Source organism: Eschrichtius robustus, chromosome X, assembly GCF_028021215.1.
Source record: "Eschrichtius robustus isolate mEscRob2 chromosome X, mEscRob2.pri, whole genome shotgun sequence".
Taxonomy (NCBI): Eukaryota; Metazoa; Chordata; class Mammalia; order Artiodactyla; family Eschrichtiidae; genus Eschrichtius; species Eschrichtius robustus.
Genome location: NC_090845.1, coordinates 97,383,019 through 97,407,664, shown reverse-complemented (window position 1 = coordinate 97,407,664; position 24,646 = coordinate 97,383,019). Strand labels below are relative to the sequence as shown.

The window sequence follows — 24,646 nt, the reverse complement described above, 5'->3', positions numbered from 1 at the left end:
AGGAGCCTGATTTCTCCAGCTCCATTTTTCTTTCTCAAGATTGCTTTGGCTATTCGGGGTCTTTTGTGTTTCCATACAAATTGTGAAATTTTTTGTTCTAGTTCTGTGAAAAATGCCATTGGTAGTTTGATAGGGATTGCACTGAATCTGTAGATTGCTTTGGGTAGTATAGTCATTTTCACAATGTTGATTCTTCCAATCCAAGAACACGGTATATCTCTCCATCTGTTTGTATCATCTTTAATTTCTTTCATCAGTGTCTTATAGTTTTCTGCATACAGGTCTTTTGTCTCCTTAGGTAGGTTTATTCCTAGGTATTTTATTCTTTTTGTTGCAGTGGTAAATGGAAGTGTTTCCTTAATTTCTCTTTCAGATATTTCATCATTAGTGTATAGGAATGCAAGAGATTTCTGTGCATTAATTTTGTATCCTGCTACTTTACCAAATTCGTTGATTAGCTCTAGCAGTTTTCTGGTAGCATGTTTAGGATTCTCTATGTATAGTATCATGTCATCTGCAAACAGTGACAGCTTTACTTCTTCTTTTCCGATTTGGATTCCTTTTATTTCTTTTTCTTCTGATTGCTGTGGCTAAAACTTCCAGAACTATGTTGAATAATAGTGGTGAGAGTGGACATCCTTGTCTTGTTCCTGATCTTAGAGGCAATGGTTTCAGTTTTTCACCATTGAGAACAATGTTGGCTGTGGGTTTGTGATATATGGCCTTTATTATGTTGAGGTAAGTTCCCTCTATGCCTGCTTTCTGGAGGGTTTTTATCATAAATCGGTGTTGAATTTTGTCAGAAGCTTTTTCTGCGTCTATTGAGATGATCATATGGTTTTTCTCCTTCAATTTGTTAATATGGTGTATCCCATTGATTGATTTGCGTATACTGAAGAATCCTTGCATTCCTGGGGTAAACCCCACTTGTAGAGTTTTGATTACTGTTTCTTAGAGCCAGGCTCAGTTACTTTTGTGAGATCCCAATAGCACGACTTTTAGTCATTTCTTGTTTTTCCTTTGGTACCTGGCTTATCATGCACAGGTAATGTGAAACAGCACGTGAGGTTTCTTTTTATTTAGTTATTTATTTTAAAAAATTTATTTATTTATTTTTATTTTTATTTTTGGCTGCATTGGGTCTTCGTTGCTGTGTGCCGGCTTTCTCTAGTTGTGGCGGGTGGGGGCTACTCTTTGTTGCGGTGCATGGGCTTCTCATTGCGGTGGCTTTTCTTGCTGCGGAACATGGGCTCTGGGCGCACGGGCTACAGTAGTTGTGGCACGCGGGCTCAGTAGTTGTGGCTTGCGGGCTCTAGAGCGCAGGCTCAGTAGTTGTGGTGCACAGGCTTAGTTGCTCTGCAGCATGAGGGATCTTCCCGGACCAGGGCTTGAACCCATTTCCCCTGGGTTGGCAGGTGGATTCTTAACCACTGTGCCACCAGGGAAGTCCGAGGTTTCTTTTTAAAGGGGATCTTTTCTCATGTCACTATACACATAAATGTTGTCTCTTATTGCAGATTGGAATCACGAAAGATATACGGGTTCATCTTAAGAGAAAAAGAGGAAATCTGTAAGTATTTGTCCTTTAAAAATTCTATATTTGCAATCTTGTCGGCTTTTGGAGAAAACTGAGTGACCAAACTAACAGGCATTTTTCCTCTCTTTATATTAGAAAAGCCCTGCCAGTATTTATGTTTGTGTTAAAAAGGCAACATTTGGGAAAGTAAAATAGGAAAGCTTTTTACTCTGGGCAACTTCTAAAATTTAAACTATCTGTCACTCACTTACGAAAGGGGAAGTGATACTTAAAATCCAAATACAATCTTTTTCTTTTGAGTATTACCAGAAAATGGAGTCACAGATTGGAGTTCCAATTCTGGCTACTGAGGCGGTGTGTCTTTGACAAGCTACTTAGCTTCCCTTTGCCTCAATTTCCTCACCTGTAAAATGAGCTTAATAAGTGTAAGTGTCCAGTGAATGGTTCATTAATATTGATGAAGTTGAATCTGTAGTAGTGTATATTTTCTCCAATAAATTGAAGCTTATTCTAGTTACTGTTTCTCAAACTGATTTACATATATTCCTGATCTTCAAAAATCTAAGCATCTATACTGTCCTTCACTGAGGCACCTACTCTAGACTATAATGTAGAATGAAAGAAATACAACAGAGCACCTAAAGTTAGAATTTTAGTGTTTGAGCCTTGGACCTTGAAAATTACCTAGTCCAGGGGTTCCCAAACATTGACCTTTAGACCGTGCCCTCGCCAGTGAAGAGTTTTTACTGGTCCATGGTGAAGTGAGGAAAATAAGACAACAGGCCATGAGATTTTTTTTTTAATTAATTAATTAATTTATTTATTCTTGGCTGTGTTGGGTCTTCGTTTCTGTGCGAGGGCTTTCCCTAGCTGCGGCGAGCGGGGGCCACTCTTCATCGCAGTGCGCGGGCCTCTCACTATCGTGGCCTCTCTTGTTGCGGAGCACAGGCTCCAGACGCACAGGCTCAGTAGTTGTGGCTCACGGGCCTAGCTGCTCCGCGGTATGTGGGATCTTCCCGGACCAGGGCTCGAACCCGTGTCCCCTGCATTGGCAGGCGGATTCTCAACCACTGCGCCACCAGGGAAGCCCCAGGCCATGAGATTTTTAAAGCTAAACTTTTTCCATTTAAAGGATTGCTTCTTCTTATAAGATATATCCTCCTAATTTTGAGGAGTTAGACGCATTCTGTATTTTATGAAATGATGGTGATAGTAAATGATAGGTTTATGTTTCTTGTTTTGGCCAAAAAAAAAAAAATTGGCAGCTGTGTCATTGCTGCCTTCTTTGTTTTTAAAACTTTTATTGGTCCATGATATCTTAAAATCTGAATCCAACTTTGTCATTGTACAGATGAGGAAAGAGACAGGAGGTTATTTAATTTGTTCCAGGTAGTGCAGCTCAGCAAGCTGCTGAGCTAGGACCAAAGCCCTGTATACAGTGCTGCCTCTCTTGTATTTCTGGTCTTCTGAGAATTGCTTTCATTATAATAGATTATGAAATTGAAACAGAAGGTCTAGTAGTTCTTATGTGCTAATTCAAAACACTCACTGTTCTTGTAAAGCTAAGGCTTAAAGTCTACTGATCAGCCTGCATTAGAAAAATCTTGAATATGACCAAAGATTTTCATCAACAGGCCAGAATTAGTTGTCCCTGAATTCAGCTACATAGGCAGCATGGTATCCCATGATTGACAAAGAAGATACCAATAAGTTTAGTGTTTCCTTTGGGAAATAGACCATAGTGCAATTGTGAGGGCTGTAGTATTCAGGCTTCTATAGTTATTTATCCAGAGAGTCTGTTTTCTCTTTCTCTCTCTCTCTATCTCTCTCTCGCTCTCCCCCCCTCCCCCCACCCCTACACACACACACACACACACACACACACACACACACACACATCCTACACACATAGATAAATACTTATAGTAGTTGGCCTGCAGCCCATCTAGATGTGTAACAGAAAAAACTACCAAGGTGAAGAGCTGGACTTGCCAGGAGCCTTAGCGAGACCATCTGGCCAGTTGTGTTCAGGAGTCAACAGACACTTTGGAGACTCCTCTTCAATTGGCGTAGCTCTGCCTTGGCTATCCCCAAATACACTTCAAAACAGAAGTACCTAATTCCCTCATCTCCCTTGCCTCACTCACGTTTGTGAAGCTCGCATGGGCCAGGTAAACAAATGAACGTGAAGAGAGAACAGAATGGAAAGTATTACCCATCCCTAACATGGAGACATTACCTCTAGGAGTACTTTTCCATGTCTTCTTGTGTTTGACTTCATGTGGCTTCCTTCTTTAGTTAAGAATTCTTTGATTTCTCAAATGTCAGGCACACACTAATGCAATGTCAATAATTTAAATACATATTGAATTAATAATAATGTTAATAATTTAAATACATATTGAATTAATAATAATGTTAATAATTTAAATACATATTGAATTAATAATAATGTTAATAATTTAAATACATATTGAATTAATAATAATGTTAATAATTTAAATACATATTGAATTAATAATAATGTTAATTTAAAAATACGTATTGAATTTTCGTTGTCTTTGGAATACCTGTGCCCTTTTCTTACCAACACTAATATTTAAGAGTTGACTGAATGGCTATATAAGATTTCAGTCTTCAACAGATTTATCACTCTTTGAGTTCTTTTATTAACCTCATTTATAAGGAATATTTACTACTGAAGCGCAGAGTGAAGCTTTTTTGTTTTGTTTTGTTTTGTTTTCTACCATGATACAGTTTCACGTCATGGTGGCCAGGTAGCTGAGTCGTAGTGACTTATTTAGCCATTTTGTAAGAAATGGTTTAAGACTACATTGCTGCATAACTTTTAACAGTGTGAAGTACTGGGAAACAACATTAGCAGAGAACCAACCTATTAAACTGGTCCCTCCTCTAGCAAAGGTGGAAGATAGGGCATGTGGCCAAAAAAGATGTAAGTTGCAAAATTCTCCCTATAACACAAAGGTACTCCCGTGGGAAGTATCACTGCTGGTTACAGATTTTTATTTGAACCTGAGTTCATGGTTGGCAGCCCACAGTTGTATTACTTTATTATAATTAGTAGATAAGATGATAGAAGACAGATGAGTAACAAATAGGTAAGATGACAGTAGAGTCTGCATATTTCTCACTCAGATGAAACACATTTGTAACTGTGAGCTAATTTGAAAGGTCAGATCTGTAGCCCAGTTGTTTTTGATTAACTAATGTTAAGATCATAAAGAAAAAATATCCAGTAAATGGAAGACTTTACAGACAAAATTAAAGTCTACACCATGCGTGATGGGCCGTCTAATGTAGCAGCAGGGTTTTGTCTACAGGGACCTGTAGCAGATCCTCTTTAGCAGCAGCTGTAGAACACTGGAATTGTCATTGTGCTGGCTGCTTCCCTTCTACGGCACTGAACCCTTATATTTCTCTCTAAACACATAACTCCTAGAACTTAGTTTGTCTCCCCTTTTTCATGATGTCTGATAAAGTTGGATTGTAACATCATGCTTTGTCAGTAGGTGCCACTTCTAGCATGATGTATCCTCAAAATTCCTTACATGTAAGCTTTGGATTAAATTATATCCAGCCCACTCTCAACTTTGGAAAGCTAGCTGGGACGAAGTGAGAGAGTAGCGTTGACATATATACAGTACCAAATGTAAAAATAGATAGCTAGTGGGAAGCAGCTGCATCACACAGGGAGATTAGCTCCGTGTTGTGTGACCACCTAGAGGGGTGGGATAGGGAGGGTGGGAGGGAGACGCAAGAGGGAGGGGATATGGGGATATATGTATACATATAGCTGATTCACTTTGTCATACAGTAGAAACTAACAAAACATTGTGAAGCAATTATACTCCAATAAAGATGTTAAAAAGAAATTGTGTGTTGCGATCACTTAAAATGAGGAAGAGATATGTAATTATACACACTGTGTGTGAAGTGCAGAAGTACAACGTGGGCTCCTAGATCTCATTTCAACATACTAGATCTCATTTTAACACATGTGAGTAGGGTCCCAATTATATACTATCCGATGACCTAGAAAAAGCATTATCTGATGAATTAATGCTGAGGATGTTCTTAAGGCGTTATGGGAGGGAACACGTGCTAGAACAAGAAAGAGCATCTTCGACATGGCAGCTGAGGTGCTTTCTTTGCTGGGGAAAGGTGGGAAGAGACTAGCAGGATGGCGACTTCAGGAGTTAATACCTGTCCAGGTGATGAAGTAAACGGGTTTGGTTAATCTTGTTAGAGACACACCCAAAGATCAGTCATAGTTGTGAGACACTCCTAGTCAAACTAGCTAGGCACAGGTGCAATGTGGTGTTAGAGAGCATCTATATATTCACCCTAGGTGTTTTTGTTTTGCTTTTTTCAGTTTTCAAATGTATTTATTATAATTACTGTATACCGGCTTAAAAGTTTGCTTGTATAAGCTATTTCATATTTATTATATTGGCTTACTAACTTTGAGTCAGATGAGACCTACAAGGGACAGACGGATGTATATTTCACATGATTATTCAGTCTTGTAGACTGCCTGCTAGCAAAAGATCCTGCTAGCTACTCTTAATGACTTTTATTTTCTTAAAATATTAACACTTAAAAAGTTTTAATGTTAAAATGTTAATTTTAATGTTTTAGGTTTAGTGTCAAGAGTTGACTGAATGGCTATAAGATTTCAGTCTTCAACAGATTTATCAGTCTTTGAGTTCTTTTATTAATCTCACTTATAAGGTATATTTACTACTGAAGAGGAGAGTGAAGTTGTTCTGTTTGTTTTCTACCATGATACAGTTTCACATCACGGTGGCCAGGTAGCTGAGTTGTAGTGACTTATTTAGCCATTTTGTAGGAAAATGGCTAGATAAGTCATTTGTCTACAAGTGTTTTAATGTTAAAAGTTTTAATATTAAAATATAAAGTTAATTATATTGTAATGTAGCTCCCGTAAAGTTTGATTTCATGAACCAAAGGCAACCAATTTCTTTACCATGTATATGAGCTTTCTTCTATATGTTTTAAAACCATTTGGAGCTTTTTAATAGTGTGTGAAAGAAAATAGGATTTTTAAAAAAAAGCACCCCAGCCCTTTACAGAAGTCTTGGTGATGTAATATCTATGTAGAAGTATGATCTTTTAAAGTGCAACCGGTATGCTTACCTGTTTAATCTCTTGGATTTTTTATAATTTTCTGATTTAAAGTTTAGTGAATAGAGCTTATCCTTTTCAGAAGGCAAATTATCTCTTTATTTGGTGTTTAAATTACCCTTAGGTGATGTGTGATTTGAAAATGTGATGTCTTAAAGTAGCACTGACATAGTTAATCATTGATTATCAAGTTTATATTTTTTGTGTTTTCATAAGGTATTATATCAAGGACAGATGAAGTTAATTTGCCCTACCACGTGTTTCAGCTTGGTAGATGTGTGCATCCTTGCTTGGTTTAGTCTATTTTATAAAACTTTTGAAAAAAAGTGTCTTGGCATTGACTTCAGTTTATTAGTTTTTCTCTTTAGTTCTTAAATGGGTGTTGTGTCACATGCTGCTGGGAAAGATGATTTCTTTTAAATTCAGACTTTAATCAGTATGTAGTATTTGTTTACTTTGTGTACTAGAGCTTAATGTATTACTAATGCTTTTTGTGTTTAACCTAACTATCTCAGAGCGTTTGAAGTAACTGGAATGAAATACTTAACATTAAACTTGACCTCAAAATTTAAAAAATTGCATCTGATTTTCACTTACACTTTAGGACTTACTAGACACCTAAAGGGCCTTTTTCCCCTATAAAAATGCCTTAGGCTGTAGGACAGATCAGTGCTTAAAGTTGTCATCAGGATTTTTTTCATATACAAAGTTTGTCACTCTCGCTCATTTAGGTTATACCAGTATGACCAAGGTCACAGACAGTACAGCTAAAAGTATGGACTTTAAAATCAGATAGACCTGGGTCCAAATCCCTACTTAGCTGTGTTAACTTGGGCAAATGATCTGTCTGAGACTGTTATATCATCAGCTATGTCATCAGGGTATTACTTCAAAAGGGTTTTCTGATGGACTAAATGAAATAATGTATCTAAAGGACTGAGCACAGTGCCTAGCTCCTAGTACAGGTTCAATAAGTCATTATTAATCTGATTCTCATATAGAATGCCGAACATAAACAGGAATGATTAGCTATCCCCTGGCTGAAGCCGATGCCCTGCCCTTTTACAGCTGAAATACAAATGCATCACTTGATTTCAAGGAAGCGCAACTCAGAGTTTATGTCCTCCTGGTGGGACAGCAGTATTTCTCTTCATACATGGCAGGACAGCATTCCTCTCTGAAAGGCATCCGTGAAAAAGCACATAGTAAAAATTCTATAACCCTCTTGCTTTTATAACAACTGTCTTTTCCCTCCATGTAGCAGGCAGTTTTTCCAGTTTCATATTTTCTCTCAAGCAACTAAACACATGTTCAAATTAATTACCAGGGACTTTAAGAGTATACCATTTCCTAGAGTGTTGGCACGGACAAGTGATTTTTTAAAAAGATGGCTAAGGTTGGTTGTCTTCCGGCTATTGCACTTACGTACATTTTTACTTTATAGTTTCAGAGCAATCCATGTCCATTCTTTTTTTTTTTTCTTTTGGCTGCGCTGGGTCTTCATTGCTGCGCACGGGCTTTCTCTAGTTGCAGCGAGCGGGGGCTACTCTTCATTGCAGTGCGCACGCTTCTCATTGCGGTGGCTTCTCTTGTTGCGGAGCACAGGGTCTAGGCGCTCGGGCTTCAGTAGTTGTGGCACGTGGGCTCAGTAGTTGTGGCGCACGGGCTTAGTTGCCCTGCGGCATATCGGATCTTCCCGGACCAGGGATCTAACCCGTGTCCCCTGCATTGGCAGGCGGATTCTTAACCTCTGGACCACCAGGAAAGTCCCCCCATGTCCATTCTTATTTCAGTCAACAAGCTTATTGAACAGTTAACACACAGAGGTACTGTTGTAGGAGGATTCAGCAGCAAACAATAAACTCTCTGCCTCTTGGAGCTTTTATGTTCTAATGGGGGCATTCATAATAAACATGAAAAATAAAGCATATGACATAGTAGTTACAAGTACTAAGGAGAATAATAAAGCGAGAAAGGGATAGGAGGTCTTGGGGTTTGATTTTGGAGTGGCTAGAGAAGGCCTCACTGAGAAGGTGATATTTGAGTAAAGACAAAAAGAAGGTGAGAGAATAAGCTGTGCAGGTATCTTAGAAGAACATTCCAGTCAGAGAGCATAGCATGTACAAGGGCCCTGAGGCAGGGTCATGCTTGGTGTGTCCCAGAAACAGCAAGGAACAAGTGGGACGGTAGCAGAATGAGACAGGGAAAAGTGTTGGAGATGAAGATGGAAACTTGAGGTGGAGGACAGATCCCATCTCCTAGGTCAGAGTAAGGACTCTATTTCTGAATGAGTCATATGGGGATTCTTTGAAAGATTTTGGGCAGAGGAATGGTACGATCTAACTTGCACTTGAACTAGAGCACTCTGGCTGCTGAGTTTAGAATTTAGTATAAAGGTGGAAGCAGGGAGATCAGCTTGGCTATTGCATTTATCCAGGTGAGAGAGGATAGTGGCTTGAGCCAGGATGGTAGCAGTAGAGGTGGTGAGAAGTAGTTGAATTTGATATCTGTTTTGTAAGTAGAGCTGGTAGGATTTGCTGTTGAATTGGGGGTGGAATGTGTGAGAAAGAGAGGGGAGTGAAAGTGAACCTGGTCATCGAAGACTTTTGGTCAAAGCAACTGGAACTACAGAAACAGGCAAGACTGGGTGTGCTAGGTTTGTGGGAGGACGATCAGTGGCTCAATTTTCAACATATGTATTAAATTTGAATATGTAACTGATATCTAAATGGATCTGTTGAGGAAACAGTTGGATATACAAACCTAGGTGCCTAAGGGAGACCTCCAGGCTAAGGGGGGAACATTGTGAGAGTCATCACCATATGTATGCTATTTAAAGCTGTGAGACTAAATGAGATCACCATGGGAGTGAGCATAGATAAAGAAAAGGTTCAAAGACTGAGCACTATAGCATTTAGAGGTCAGGGAGATGAGGAAGAAGCAGCAAAGAAGATGGAGAAGGAATGACCAGGGAAGGCGGAAGAAAACCTGAAGAATGGGGTCTCCTGGAAGCCAAGTGAAGAAGTTTCCAGCAGGAAAAGAGGGGTCAACGGGGCTAAAGGCTGGTGGTGGGTCAAAGGGGATGAGGACTGAGCTTTAATTGACCTTGGGATCTGACAACATGGAAGTCATCGGTGACCCTGATCAGAGCAATTTTGTGGAGTGGTAGAGGGGAAAGCCTGAGCGTAGTGGGTTCAAGAGGAAATAGGAGGAGGGAAGTGGGTGACAGAGCACAGAGACAGCTCTTCTCCTTCTCCTACAGAGAAGGAGAAGAAATGGGGCCGTAGCCAGAGACGAAGGTACAAGAGAGGGAGTGGTTTCTAAGATGAAAGAAATAATAGCCTGTTAGGATGCCGATGGGACCGATTCAGTGGAGCCGGAAAAATTAATGAGGCAGGAGAGAGAGGGAAGAATCGGTAGAGTGGCGCCGCCAGGTCTTTGTGGTCTAGACAGGGGTATCACACACAGGTGAAGGGGTCGGCCTTAGCTAGGGGCATCACTAGTCCATCTCTAGTCACGGGAGAGAAGAGAGCACGTGGCCACAGATCCGAGTAGATGGGAGTCTGTGGAAGTTCTCTTCAGACGGTTTCAGTTTTCTCAGCCAAGTGGGAAGCCAGGTCAGCAGCTGAGAATGAGGATGGCGGAGGAGCCTCGGTGGCCTGAAGAGAGAGAACAAAGGGTAACCCCAGGAGAGCAAGCCTGCGGGCAGCCTAGTGCAGGGCAGCACGGTTTCTGTGCAGCTTCAAGGGTCCATCTGCGGGAGCAATCACGGATCTAAAGGGGGACGTTCAGCACAGCTGGGTGTTTCTCCAGCCAAATTCAGCTGCATGGGGACAAGTGCAGATTAGGTGGCGGACAGGATTTAACCAGGTTGTGGTTTAGCCGAGTGAGTACCACGAAGACGGAGAGATGCAAGCGGGTCGGAAGTGTATTCCAGGAACTGATAGTTAACGCTCACGAAATCGAAGCTGGATCCCACGAAGGATTCTCCCAACAGTGCCATGGAGTAGATGACACGAGCGATATTCCTGTTTTACACACAGTGCCACTGGTACAGAGCTTTTAGGTGAGAGGTCATATATCTCACCCGAAGTCACACATAAGAGCAGACACTGAGGTTAGAAGCCAGACCTCCTAACTTTGTTTAGTCCATTTACCACCCAGGATATCAGACTTTCTCTTCTTTAGAGAACAATTCATTTTCCCCTAATATAGTAGCAGGGTGCTTAATCTTGAGTTGCCAAATCATCATACACGTGTCTCTTATAGTATAGTGGCGTTCTAGTAACGTTGACTCTGAAATAATTCAATTTTCCCATTGACTTAGATCATAAAAGGGGAACAGCACTTTACACAGAAAGCTCGAGAGCGTCTGCTACTCTACTTGGCTGTTTTCTGATACATCCTGCAGTTCTGCCCCCATCCATTCCCCAGTCCATGAGGACTGTCCTCATTTCCCAATCTTTGTCCTCTCCTTTTGAAAACATATCCATCCTCCATACTGACTCCAAATACTGTGCTATTTTGTGAAACCTTTCTGGATGGTTCTCCTTCCTCCCTCTTTTTGTCCCCCCAAAACTGGATGTAATCTCATCCCTCTTTTGAATACCTTTAGCGTTTTGTTCTTGTTTCTCTGATGGGATCTATCATATTCTACTGTATATATTTGTGAACTCATCTCCCTGCACCCTACCATACATATGGACACATATGTACATGCACACGTGCATATAAAGGATTGAGAGCATGTTTTACTCATCTTTGTGTTAAGTGCTCAAAACTTACACATAGTAGGAGTTCAAATCTTTTTTTTTTTTAAATGAATTTATCAATAGGCTGGATGTAACACTGGAAAACCTTTGATAAGGAAGGATTTTTAGATGATAGGCAGAACTGGGCAGAGCCTGGCTGGGGAGCTTGAAAGAGCACCAGACTCGGGGACAGGCCTTGGTTACAGTTTGTACTGTCACACATTTGCTTCTCTTTGAGATGAAAGATTAGACAATATCAGTGGCTCAAATATTCAGCTGAAATGGAGGTTCCAGTGTGCCCCCACCAAATCAACTCTGCCTTTTGCTTTTATCTGTACTTGTGTTTTCACGTCCACATAAGATTTTATTCAAATGAATGAGCCATGCCTCGCCCCCTGCCCCCAGTACCACCAGAAAGAATTAGAAAACTTCTGGACTAAATGACCTCTCTGATCTCTCTTTACCTGAATGTTCTTTGAGCCTTGTGTGCTCTGTGTGTGTCTGTGTGTGTGTGTTTATGTGTATGTGTCTCTGTACTATGAGGATTAAGTAGATGTTTCCCTACCTCCAAGACTTAAGGCAAATCTGTTTAAAAGATTAAGTGTATATAACAACATGAATGACTGAACACATACAATACAGTTTAAATCTAGCTAGATTGTAAGCCCTTCAAAAGCTGTCTTCTACTTCTTCAGCCCCAGGGGTGAGCCTGAGGTGGTACTTCTGGTATTGTCCCTGATAATTTACATATTGAAATAAGTATTTATTTTGAATTGATTTCCTTTCAGTACTTCTTTATATTACCAGTAAAGAATTATTTTAAAAAATTGTGTGTGTAGGTAGACTATCATCTGAGACTATCATCTGTGACTGGCCTTTAAGGTGTATAAAGGAATATTATAAAGTATTTGTTATAACAAAGAGGTGTTGGGTTTGATAGGGTTGAGAACTCCTGGTCTGTGCTCTATACTTAGGTGCTTAGATGTTTAAAAATGATGGTATAATCAAGGATCAGAATGAGTGGTAGACATTTCAAGTGATGTGGGAAATTAGAAAAAGGAAAGATTATCAAGGATTTGGGTAGTCATGGAATGTCTGATGGAGGAGAGGATTGTTAGACTTGTCAAAGAGACTGAGAAAGCAATTTCTAGGTATAATAAATCATAAAATTAAAGTTGGAAGGGCCCCAGGAAATCATCTAGGCCAGAAATTTTTAGTGTAAGGGTGGTGTCACCCTTTGGTGTTCATGGATGGATTCCAGGGAACTCAGGAATCCCCTGAATTTGTGTATACCATTTTGCATATCTTTCTGAGGGGAACTCGGTTCATAGTTCTCATTGGATTCTGAAAGGGGCGCATCACCTCTAGGAAGTTAAGGGCTACTGATCTAGTCAGATCCTAAGCTCAGACAGATTTTTTTGCCCAAGGTTACACAGCCAGTCGGTGACAGAGATGGGGTCTGAAACCCAGGTCTTTTCACCTGTAGTTTCTTGCTCATTTCACCACACTCAGTTGAAGGACATGAACAAAAGCAGAGGCAGGATTAAGGATTAAGCTACCATTTTATAGTAGTTGGTGTAAAAACGCACAACTCTCTTGGGGTCAGTAGTCCATTTCCACAAGAGTTGCAGAAGGATGCACTTCAATTTGTCTCCTCAAAGTGAACTAATATTTTAATTTTTGTAGTTGAAATACACTGCCACTCTCCAAAATAGCTTTCTCAGCTGAAGGCAGGCTCCTGGAGAGACATTATTCTCCCTGAGGCTGTTTCTGCAGTTCCTTTCCATTTGGCACTGTTTTTTCTGACCTGCAGTGGCCTCCAGTTTCCTGTCAAATCAAATCAAAACTACTTTGCCTGATCTGTCAGACCCTATACTACTGTGGCCTGTTTAGCCAGCAAGTACTCTGTGCCCCACTCAGGTGAGTGTCCTTATTTTTGGCAGTCTCTCCTCTCCCAAAGTCCTTTCATTTCTACCTCTTTATCTTTTATCATGTGGTTCCCCAGCCCAGAATGACCTCCATTCTTTCTCCTTTGTTTCCAGATCCCCGACATAAGGTCCAGCTTAAGTCTAATCTCCACAAAGCCTCCCCTAGTAACTGTGGACCATTTTGCACTTGCTCTGAACTGCTATCGCATTTATTGCTTGCACTGCACACCGTAGCACTTAGGTATTTCCACAGGCTTTTCATCGGAAAGGCTCCAGTGGTCACTTTGGGAGTGGGGTTCCAGGAAGTCCAGGGTGGGACTCTGGGCACCCCCAATCCCTGCTTCAGCCAGAGCAATTCCACTTTAGTGTCTATATATGGGAAGTCTGCATGAGTGTCTATTTGAAGAAATGGTTTCGCTGCCACCTTCTCCTGCAAACAAAGTTTGAAAAACACTGGATCTATCTTGTGTGCTGATGGCCTCACAAGTGTTAACTCGTGATGGGCAAGGGCCAGGACTTACACTACTGTGGACTTAATACTCCCACTCCCAGGCAACTGGTGCAATTTTGAGCACAAAGTGGGCAGGTAGGAAATGATTTTATGATTGTATTGCTCCAATTTGGGGGATAGGAGGTAGTGAATAATAGCATTACCAAGAAATTATCTTAAAGAAGACCTCAGAATAATATTTCTGGGTTGATCTTTGAGAAATAAACCGAAATTGGTGGATTTTTTCTCTCTTTTGGATACAAAACCGAATCCTATTTAGAGCTATCCAGTTTACATATACATATTTAAGAGAAACATCAGTATTGGCATTCACTACTCTCCCAAAGTGTAGCCAAACTTAAATACCACATGCCTGCCCTCATATAGGCGCTATAAGTGTTACACGACTGACTTACAGAGTGGTGTGTAGTATACCTAAAAACCTATAAAAATTAAATTTAAAATTTATGGCCGTAATGATTAAAACTGGAAAGTGCCAGTCTTTCAGACCAGTTATTTCCGCTTTCTTGTATCAAATCAATTATAGAAACTAATAAAGACCTGAGTATTTAAATCAATGGTCTATCAACTTGTTAATACTCTTTTGTTTTGTTTTTGTTTTGTTTTGTTTTCCCTGCTCTCTGCCTGGTTCACTGTCTTCACCTACAGGTGTACTTTATTGTCGGCTTCCAAAGATTACTAACTCTTATCTGTATCATTAAAATTGAACTGCCTTGACTCTTCTGCTACTCTTACTACCGCTTCCATTATTGCCTTCTTCAGCAAAATCAGGCTTTCTGAAGCCAAAGAATAACAAGAAATAAACACCATTTTAGAAGCCTTGCCGCTATGAAACTTAAGCAAAATGTGCTCACCATTATTTTGCTGCCTATCCACTTGTTAATAACAATATACAGTGCCCTTGTATTTATTCCGTGGTATTTTCTTACCAATGCCAAGAAGAAAAACGCTATGGCAAAGAGAATAAAAGCTAAGCCCACCTCAGACAAACCTGGAAGTCCGTATCGCTCTGTCACGCACTTCGACTCACTAGCTGTCATACACATCCCTGGAGTAGACACCCTGGATAAATTATTCGATCATGCCGTATCCAAGTTTGGGAAGAAGGACAGCCTGGGGACCAGGGAAATCCTAAGTGAAGAAAATGAAATGCAGCCAAATGGAAAGGTTTTTAAGAAGGTAAAGCATTTTTGTGCTTCCTATTGTTTTTAAAGGGGAAGGTACACTTTACTTTATTGTAAATCAAGTGCATTTAAAACATGCTGGCATTCCATCATAGTGCCCGTAACTAATTCTCAGAAGGTGCTCACAGCATCTGTGTATATTCACCTGAGGGTATTTTTAGAGTTCTACACTTTGAATAGTATGTTAATTGCTTGTTTGAGTACCTATGCTAATATTACAGAATGTCTCACTTTAACAGTTAATTCTTGGGAATTATAAATGGATGAACTATCTCGAAGTGAACCGCAGAGTGAATAACTTTGGTAGTGGACTCGCTGCCTTGGGACTGAAGCCAAAGAGCACTATTGCCATTTTCTGTGAGACCAGGGCTGAATGGATGATCGCAGCACAGACCTGCTTTAAGTACAACTTTCCTCGTAAGTGCCTGGTGTTTTTGGAGGGGAGAGAGAGTGGGCTTTGCTTACATGTGAAATTGTCCTGAGATCCTCTTGTTTTCCAAGCAAGTGTTCAGCCAGAACCTATTGGCCTTGAGAAACTGAATTGACTGATGATTTTTGCCCAGTTTGTGGCACTTCCAGTATTTCTGGGTTTCTTTAGGTTTAAAAAGTTAGAATCCCGAAAATTTGTGAGAAAGATTTGTAACCACCAGCAAGTTTGAGGCAAGGTTGAAGGGTAATAGCAGAGACTATGAAATCCAATTAGATTATAAAATGTCTTTGCATCTGTGAGTATATCTGTCATTAAAAGTTGACTTAAATAGTATATCTAAGAAATGTTTATCATTCAACTTTTGTGTTCATTTTTTATTATGTAGTTGTGACTTTATATGCCACACTTGGCAGAGAAGCTGTAGTTCACGGGTTAAATGAATCTGAGGCTACCTATCTGATTACTAGTGTCGAACTTCTGGAGAGTAAACTTAAGGTAAGTATGAAATTTTCTTTTAATTCATGGTAGTGTTTGACAGCATAGGAGAATATTCAAGAATTGAGTTTATTGCATACCCATATTTTTTTTTTAATTTATTTTTTTTTATGGCTGTATTGGGTCTTCGTTTCTGTGTGAGGGCTTTCTCTAGTTGCGGCAAGTGGGGGCCACTCTTCATCGCGGTGCGCGGGCCTCTCATTACCACGGCCTCTCTTGTTGCAGAGCACAGGCTCCAGACGCGCAGGCTCAGTAGTTGTGGCTCACGGGCCCAGTTGCTCCGCGGCACGTGGGATCTTCCCAGACCAGGGCTCGAACCCGTGTCCCCTGCATTGGCGGGCAGATTCTCAACCACTGCGCCACCAGGGAAGCCCTGCATACCCATATTTAATAACTGGATTTTCTTTCTGCTCAACAGAATGCATTGTTGGATATTAACTGTGTTAAACATATCATTTATGTGGATAATAAGACGATCAATAAGGCAGAATACCCTGAAGGATTTAAGATTCACAGCATGCAATCAGTAGAAGAGTTGGGATCCAAGCCAGAAAACTGTAAGTAAAGCAGTTAAAACAAATTGATTAATCTCTTCAAGGCTTGTTATTCCAGTAGGTTAGGAAAAGCAGTAATGCAAGTGAAAGCTGTAAAGTTCTCTGATTTAAATCAGTTCTCTGATTTAAAAAAAAGTTCTCTGATTTAAAAAAAAAAATCAAAGTTCTCTGATTTAGAAATCTTTAAAAATGTTTAAAAACTATCAAGACCATATATGACTAAGATTTTTCTCTCCCTTTCTCCTCAAAAAGGTAACCACTATTTGAAATATTACTAAATGGTTGAGGCTTATGGCAGTTGCTGCCAAACTTTTCTTTTTTCAAAGAAACCTACTATAACCTTCCAATCTGGACTCACGTAAGGCAAAGATCTCAGGCCTTCCATTCAGTAAACTTTTTTTTTTAAAAATGCTTAATGCTACTGATTTTCATCATGTCTCAGAGGATGCAGAGCTGTTTGCCAAAACCATACTTGGAGTATTCTACCACTGATATGGTAGTTGGTGTTTCATTTGAAACAAGTTAAGTGTGTCTTATATCAAAATGCCAGTTGGTCATCAGGACAGAGGGTTGAGCAAATGAAATACTCCACTGAAATATTTTTCCTTCTCATGTTTAATGAGAAGATCACAATACTCTACTAGATGAGTAATCCGAGTCTTTTATCACAGGCATAAGTATGCCTGCCCTTTGCTCTGGGGAGAGATATTATCTTTATCGTACTGGACAGTGCACATGCCTGCTCTTTGCTCTGGCGGGAGGCACTTTCTCTGTCTTCCAAGGCTGTTCACTGTGCAGTCATCCTTGCAAAGACAGTCTGGAACAGTCAGTGCCTCTGCTCGCAAGATGTACAGAAACTCAAGAGACCCATGGAGAATTATCTCTCAACACCAGGTTGACCCTGCAAGATCGCAGTAAACTTGACTGGGAAGTCCTGATTGGTAGGGATTGGTTGGCACAAAACTATGGGGGGTATTGGTCCTCATGATTTTGTGTGAGCCCGAGCATCATAGACCACAGGTCCCACCTAGTCCACTCATCTCTACAGTTAATAAGACACATATGTTTGGGGTGATACTTCACCTGAGTAGACAGTTGTTATGGTGATGACAGGAAGTGAAGTGTCACATGGTGTGCTTAGCCTGAGGAGACCTTAACATATCTACTGCTGCCGCTTCCATCAGTCATCAGAAGAAGGATGCAGTCCCCATTTGCTTGATTTATAAACTATGACAATAGATACCTTTAAGGAGCATTAACATTACCCCATTTAAGTATAGCTTTATCTTTGGTTATCTCAGTACTAAATCATACCGTTTAAAATGGTTATTTTAACTTGTATATAGAAATGTGATTCATTTTATAAACTGATTTGTAGCAAAGTTTATTTTGTAGAGCAGTTTTAGGTTCACAGCAAAACTGAGGGGAAGGTGCACACGTGCGCAGCGTCCCCCATTATCAGCATCCCAGAGTGGTATGTTTGTTACAGTTGATGACCCTACATTGACATCATTATCACCACAAATCCATAGTTTACATTAGGGATTCCTCTTGGTGTTACACATCCTACGGGTTTGGACAAATGTATACTGACATATGTTTCATCATTATAGTATCATACAGAGTATAAACTCATTTTTTAGAATCCAACAACCTTATTAAACTTTTATTTATTTAATTGCGATCATATGCCTGGGGATTCTTGGTTATTTTGGTGTATTCTAGAAAGGAAAGGAGATTACTAGGTTAGCACAATACACTGTCTTGAAAGTGGAAGCCCCAGTGTGCTGTTTAAAACTTAGCATGTTAGAATCTTAGAGTTGATGTCGCCTTAAAGATCAAATCAAAAACAACAACAACAGCAACAACAAAGGAACACAAGGAAACTTAGGGAAGTGATGGACACGCCTGTTGCCCTGATTGTGGTGATTGTATCACGGATGTTTGTCTACGTTCAGTCATCAAATTGTGCACATTAATATATTCAGTTCTTTATATTATCAATTATACCTCAGTAAAGCTATTAAAAAACTATATGAACAGTTTAGATATACATTATCTCTTGTGGGCAGCACTCTTGTCCATCCAACCTAGGCTAGATAGATTAAGAGCTGGAAGCAAATTCATGTCACGTTAAAATTTAAAATATTGACACACACACATATATATATATATACATACACAGTGTTTGTTTAGAGTGTGCATGTAGGCACTTAATAAACGGGGAATTGAAATTTCACTCAACTTTTTGTTTAGTTAGTATCGTGGAATGACAAAAAACGTTAAGTCTTGTAATAGCAGTTCTCTTTATTAGTAGGCTGGAAGATACTTTCAAGGAACATTTACAGTTTCTCTAATTCTTTTTCCCTGTGTATGACTGTTCTAATTATGTTTTTTGAAATGTGATTTGTTGCCTGTTTCATCTAAAAATGTTAAGCTTCTATGTTATGTCTTCTTAACTTCGTTGTTCCAGTAATTCATTTTTATTGTATTTTACAAATGCACCCATCCGTAAATTATTAGGGGAAAAAAGGGTCCTCACAGCAGATAGTTTGAGAAGCACAACTCTAGCAGACAGGTTAACAAGCTCCAGCCTGCCTCTGTTTCTCTAAATGAACTTGGATTGCAACACAGTCACATCCATTTGTTTAACAACTGCCTATGCTTCCTTTCACCCTACAGCAACAAAGTTGGGTAGTTTTGGCACAGACCATATGACCCTCCAAGCCTAAAATATTGACTGTCTGGTCCTTTGCAAAGAAAGCCTGCAGATCCCTGCTCAAGACGGCTGACTGTAATCTGTTGGGAAGACCTCTCTATTTCCCTCCCCCAATCATTCAATAAGCAGAGATGGCACTGGGGCTCAGGACCCTTAAGATGATTAAACGTTCCTACCTGCAGACAGAGGGCAAGAAGAAACGAAGTTTAGAAACTGATTAGATATTACCTTTGGTAGGAAATGAAGGGCTTGTAAACCCCTTTAAACTGTCTCTTTTTCTTAGTTTCCAAAAATTCCTGTCTGATTTTGATTAAAAAGAATCAAAGTATGGTATGCCCTGATAGGGGAAAAAGCACTAATTCTGGAAGACGCAAAAGAATCCCCAATCCAGACACATACCAAGTATTCTAACTACAGGAGTGAGTGAGCATATGTGTGTGTGTGTGTGTGTGTGTGTGTGTGTGTGTGTGTGTGTGTGTGTAGCAGAGAGAAAGGATCTCCTGCTATAATTTTAATCTCGCTGCACTTTCAATACTTTTAAACAATGATTTCCTGTGTAGATTTCAAGAAGCAACAATCAAACCAGTAGGCATTATCGTTTTGGTTTGATATCCTTTGGATTTTACTTGCTACTTGGAATCTAATAAAAATATGTTAAATGTATAATGGTTCTCTAATTCAATATCCATGGTTCAATTATTTTAAAATAAAATTATTTTTTGAAAAACTTGAAAACAATCAAGTCCAGTGGTTTTCAGTCAGGAGTGCGTATGAGTGTCACCTGTGGAGCCTTTGATCCATGTCACACATACAGAATCAGAATTTTCAGAACTAGGGTCCAGAGATAGTATTTTATTTAAGTTCCACAGGTGATTCTCATGCCCACCAGTGGTTAAGAACCATAATCTAGTCCAACTGTCTCATTTTAGAGATGAGAAAACGGAGGCTTGAGGAGCTCACACAAAATACTCTATCTTCCTGATTCTCCAAATCTTAGATATCTTTCCACAGCAAGGCCCTGTAAACAGCACTGTGCAGAGGCATGAACAGACAGGGATTAGGCTAAACATCCAGAAGATGGGCCAGATTGAGTCTGAAATTCTCATTGCAGGTAACCAGAATTTGATAACCATTTTCGTGGTGATTCACAGTAGAGAGTATTTGTTTTAAATAGTTTATCATTACGCCAAAATCTTAAAACTCTTACCTTTGCTTAGCAATTTGACCTGTAAACTAGAGAAAATTTGGTGCTTTGTCATTTATTTAGCAAGCGTTCCTCCAAGTAGACCAGCTCCTTCGGACTTGGCTATCGTCATGTATACCAGTGGTTCTACTGGCCGACCTAAGGGAGTGATGATGTATCACAGCAATCTGATAGCTGGAATGACAGGCCAGTGTGAGAGAATTCCTGGACTGGGGTAAGAGAGAATTATTCAACTTTCTTCTTAGAAATCAGAGCTCATGTTCGGCATTCTCTAGTCTGTATTAAAACGCTAAGGTCATTGATGTTTCTAAGTTACAGTGTCTTTGCAAGAATGGCTAAAATGTTTCTCTTACTTTGTTTTAGACCAAAGGACACATATATTGGCTACCTGCCTTTGGCTCATGTACTAGAACTGACAGCAGAGATATCTTGTTTTACCTATGGTTGTAGGATTGGATATTCTTCTCCACTTACTCTCTCTGACCAGGTGACAAGCTTTTCAGTATACTGGCATGACCATATTAAGTTACAGTGTTTGGCTGAGGATAGATTACTAAAACATGAGATATTTTAATTCAGCTAAAACTTTCTCCTTGGCTTCAAAAGTATGCAGCTGCGGTAAATAACCTGGAGGATTTGTTAGCATTGCTTTATCTACATATTTTAAAGTTATTTTGAGACAAATAATTACTTCCATTGTCTTCAGTGTTCTATCAACCAAAATGTTATCAAATTAGTATTTCTGTATGATGTTAGTTGATGTTCATAGTGGTGACTTTGAGATGTGGCTTTGCCTTTTGGCTAATCAAAGAAAGTTAAAATTATCTTCAGGCTTGTTTTACTGCTTTATCTACCTTAGTTGAAGTTTTTTGCTTTTTGTTTTTGTTTTTGTTTTTGTTTTTGTTTGAAAATGGATGGTCTGTGCTATGTGTGATATGTTATTAATAAAAATGCTCAGTTTACCAAAATATCCCATTTTCTTTTATCCTGGGTCAGAGTTTCTCCTCTAAGAAAGGCTGAAATGTGCTAGAAGAAATAATCTACATCATAAAGCACAAATGCACTCATACCTCAGACTTGTAGGTTATGTTAGTTGGCACAGATAACTCACAGAGCAGTAGAGATCAAATTCCATGTGTACATGTCTGTCTTTGCCCTAAATGTAGGGCCAGACACTATCAAACTCTTAGAGGAAAACATAGGCAGAACACTCTATGACATAAATCACAGCAAGATCCTTTTTGACCCAGCTCCTAGAGAAATGGAAATCAAAACAAAAATAAACAAATGGGACCTAATGAAACTTGAAAGCTTTTGCACAGCAAAGGAAACCATAAACAAGACGAAAAGACAACCCTCAGAATGGGAGAAAATATTTGCAAATGAAGCAACGGAGAAAGGATTCATCTCCAAACTATATAAACAGCTCATGCAGCTCATATCAAAAAAACAAACAACCCAATCCAAAAATGAGCAGAAGACCTAAATAGACATTTCACCAAGGAAGACATAGAGATGGCCAAGAGGCACATGAAAAGATGCTCAACATCACTAATCATTAGAGAAATGCAAATCAAAACTACAATGAGGTATCACCTCACACTGCTCAGAATGGCCACCATCAAAAAATCTACAAACAATAAATGCTGGAAAGGGTGTGGTGAAAAGGGAACCCTCTTGCACTGTTGGTGGGAATGTAAATTGATACAGCCACTATGGAGAACAGTATGGAGGTTCCTTAAAAAACTAAAAATAGAACTACCATACGACCCAGCAATCCCACCAATGGGCATATATCCTGAGAAAACCGTAATTCAAAGAGTCATGTACCACAATATTCATTGCAGCTCTGTTTACAATAGCCAGGACATGGAAGCAACCTAAGTGTCCATCAACAGATGAATGGATAAAGAAGCTGTGCCACATATATACAATGGAATATTACTCAGCCATAAAAAGAAACGAAATTGAGTTATTTGTAGTGAGGTGGATGGACCTAGAGTCTGTCATACAGAGTGAAGTCAGAAGGAGAAAAACAAATACCGTATGCTAACACATATACGTGGAATCTAAAAAAAAAAAAAAAATGGCCATGAAGAACCTAGGGGCAAGATGGGAATAAAGACGCAGACCTACTAGAGAATGGACTTGAGGATATGGGGAGGGGGAAGGGTAAGCTGGGACAAAGTGAGAGAGTGGCATGGACATATATACACTACCAAATGTGAAATAGATAGCTAGTGGGAAGCAGCCGCATAGCACAGGGACATCAGCTCGGTGCTTTGTGACCACCTAGAGGGGTGGGATAGGGAGGGTGGGAGGGAGAAGCAAGAGGGAAGAGATATGGGGATATAGGTATACGTATAACTGATTCATTTTGTTATAAAGCAGGAACTAATACACCATTGTAAAGCAATTATACTCCAATAAAGATGTTAAAAAAAAATGTCTGTCTTTGCTCTTGTTAATACTTGAATTATAACGTTTTCTGCTGAAGGTTTCTTTCCTTGATCCTATTTACTTTTTCTTTACTCTAGTCCAGCAAAATTAAAAAGGGAAGCAAAGGAGACTGTACTGTACTGAAGCCTTCGCTCATGGCAGCTGTCCCGGTGAGTACAGAATGTCTATGTCATTCACTGCCTGCACTTGGACTTTTAAAAAAGTAACACTCTTAGGTATTTTTCTACATTTTAAAATAATTTTACTTTGGGGAAATTATGGCAAAACGTGTCTCTTAAAATCTTAGCTAAGCACTGGGAAAAGATGAAATGGCAAACTTCTGAAGTGTATGCCTGTTAGGGTTTGCCAATTCTTGAAAATTAAGTGATGAAACTGACCTAGCTCAAATTACCTAGTCTGAGAATTGGTCATAATATTTTAAAGGTAGAATACACTCTAAAGATCATTTTGTTTAATCACTTGATTCAAAAATGAGGCAACCTAGGCCATCCTAGAGAACTGGGGCAGTGTATCCAAGGTTGCAGAGCTGGTTCATGGCAGAGCTGATTCTAGAATCCAAGCCTCCTGACCCTTATGGTGGCTAAGAAAGACTAAGGAAACTGTCATTTGAGAGAACTCCCAGACAAAAAAGTTGAATTCTAGATATTCAAAATCCTTATGTGAAATATTGCCTTTTATAAAAATAAGATGTTACATTTTATAGCCTTATAATGATAAATTATGAGATATTTAACACAGTGTTTCTAACTTGTATAATCAAATATATTCTAGCGCTTTAGGCTTCGGAAACTCCAGTGTGAGTATCACTACTGCTTGTATCACGATCAGACTTTACATCTTATCCCAGTATCTTTCAAAGAATTGTTTTTGCACACGGAAAGCCTGCGATTACGCAATGAAGTGTTCAGTCCAATTTTTTCTAAGAATTACAGATGGAAGATAAATTTTTTTTAGCTTCTAATTACAAAATTACCAAATAACCAAAGAATTAGAACAGATCAGAGTAGCAGTTGCTTTTTTGTTTAGAGGTGCTGTAGAATTCAGCAAGTTTACAAACTAAAAGGAGAGGCTTCTGATTAAAAGCATAATAAAATGCTAATAATAGGTAGCATCGTACTTAAGTATGTTCTAGACACTGTGCTAAAGTAATCCCCCCTAAGACTCTGCTAGGTGGGTCCTGTTATCCCCATTTTATAAAGAAAAAAAAACTTGCCAAAGGTCACAGAGCCCATAGGTGGTCATTAAAGCTTGAACTCTTTTATCAGTCTGATCGCAGAGACTTCTCAACCACTATGGCTGTCTATTTAGGATTGTCTTTGTTGTTTTGTTTTGGGAAACAGTGTGTTGGGTTTATTACCCAGGAGTTCCTAGGAAACAGTATCAGAGAACATAATTAGGGAGGGGGAAGGGCCGAGGGGTCTAGGAAGTAATGTCTGAATTTAGGCCTGAAAGATAAACAGGAGTTAGCTGATATGCTATGTATCCTTTAATTACCCATTGTTCATTCTTCTTGACTTTGTGTCTTGGGAGGCTAATTTCTGTGGATGAATTACCGGGAGGACTTGCTTGCCTTCTGATTTCTGGTGGGGCTTAGCCACTTGTTGGCACTCATGAAAGTTCAGAGGGCAGGGAGAGAGGTCTGCATACTTACTGCCTTTGCCTCTCCCTGCTGGGCTGCGAATTTTGGCACTTGTTGCCAGGTGCTCA

General features: G+C 39.6%; 1 protein-coding gene across 7 annotated transcripts in view; it reads left to right on the top strand.

Moving 5' to 3' along the window:
• The window catches only part of ACSL4 (acyl-CoA synthetase long chain family member 4), a 73,449-nt gene that overhangs the window by 24,929 nt on the left and 23,874 nt on the right, over positions 1-24,646 (top strand). Inside the window, exons 2-11 of one of the 7 annotated variants that reach the window (XM_068532476.1) lie at positions 1,518-1,570; positions 13,268-13,374; positions 13,497-13,968; positions 14,542-15,072; positions 15,317-15,494; positions 15,893-16,002; positions 16,421-16,559; positions 20,543-20,693; positions 20,843-20,966; positions 23,017-23,088. In XM_068532476.1, the coding sequence (XP_068388577.1) occupies positions 14,722-15,072; positions 15,317-15,494; positions 15,893-16,002; positions 16,421-16,559; positions 20,543-20,693; positions 20,843-20,966; positions 23,017-23,088 (1,125 nt within the window). In that variant the 5' untranslated portion in view covers positions 1,518-1,570; positions 13,268-13,374; positions 13,497-13,968; positions 14,542-14,721. The remainder of the gene's footprint in view (positions 1-1,517; positions 1,571-13,267; positions 13,375-13,496; positions 13,969-14,541; positions 15,073-15,316; positions 15,495-15,892; positions 16,003-16,420; positions 16,560-20,542; positions 20,694-20,842; positions 20,967-23,016; positions 23,089-24,646) is intronic. The other 6 variants (XM_068532477.1, XM_068532481.1, XM_068532479.1 and 3 more) reach the window with 6 other exon arrangements.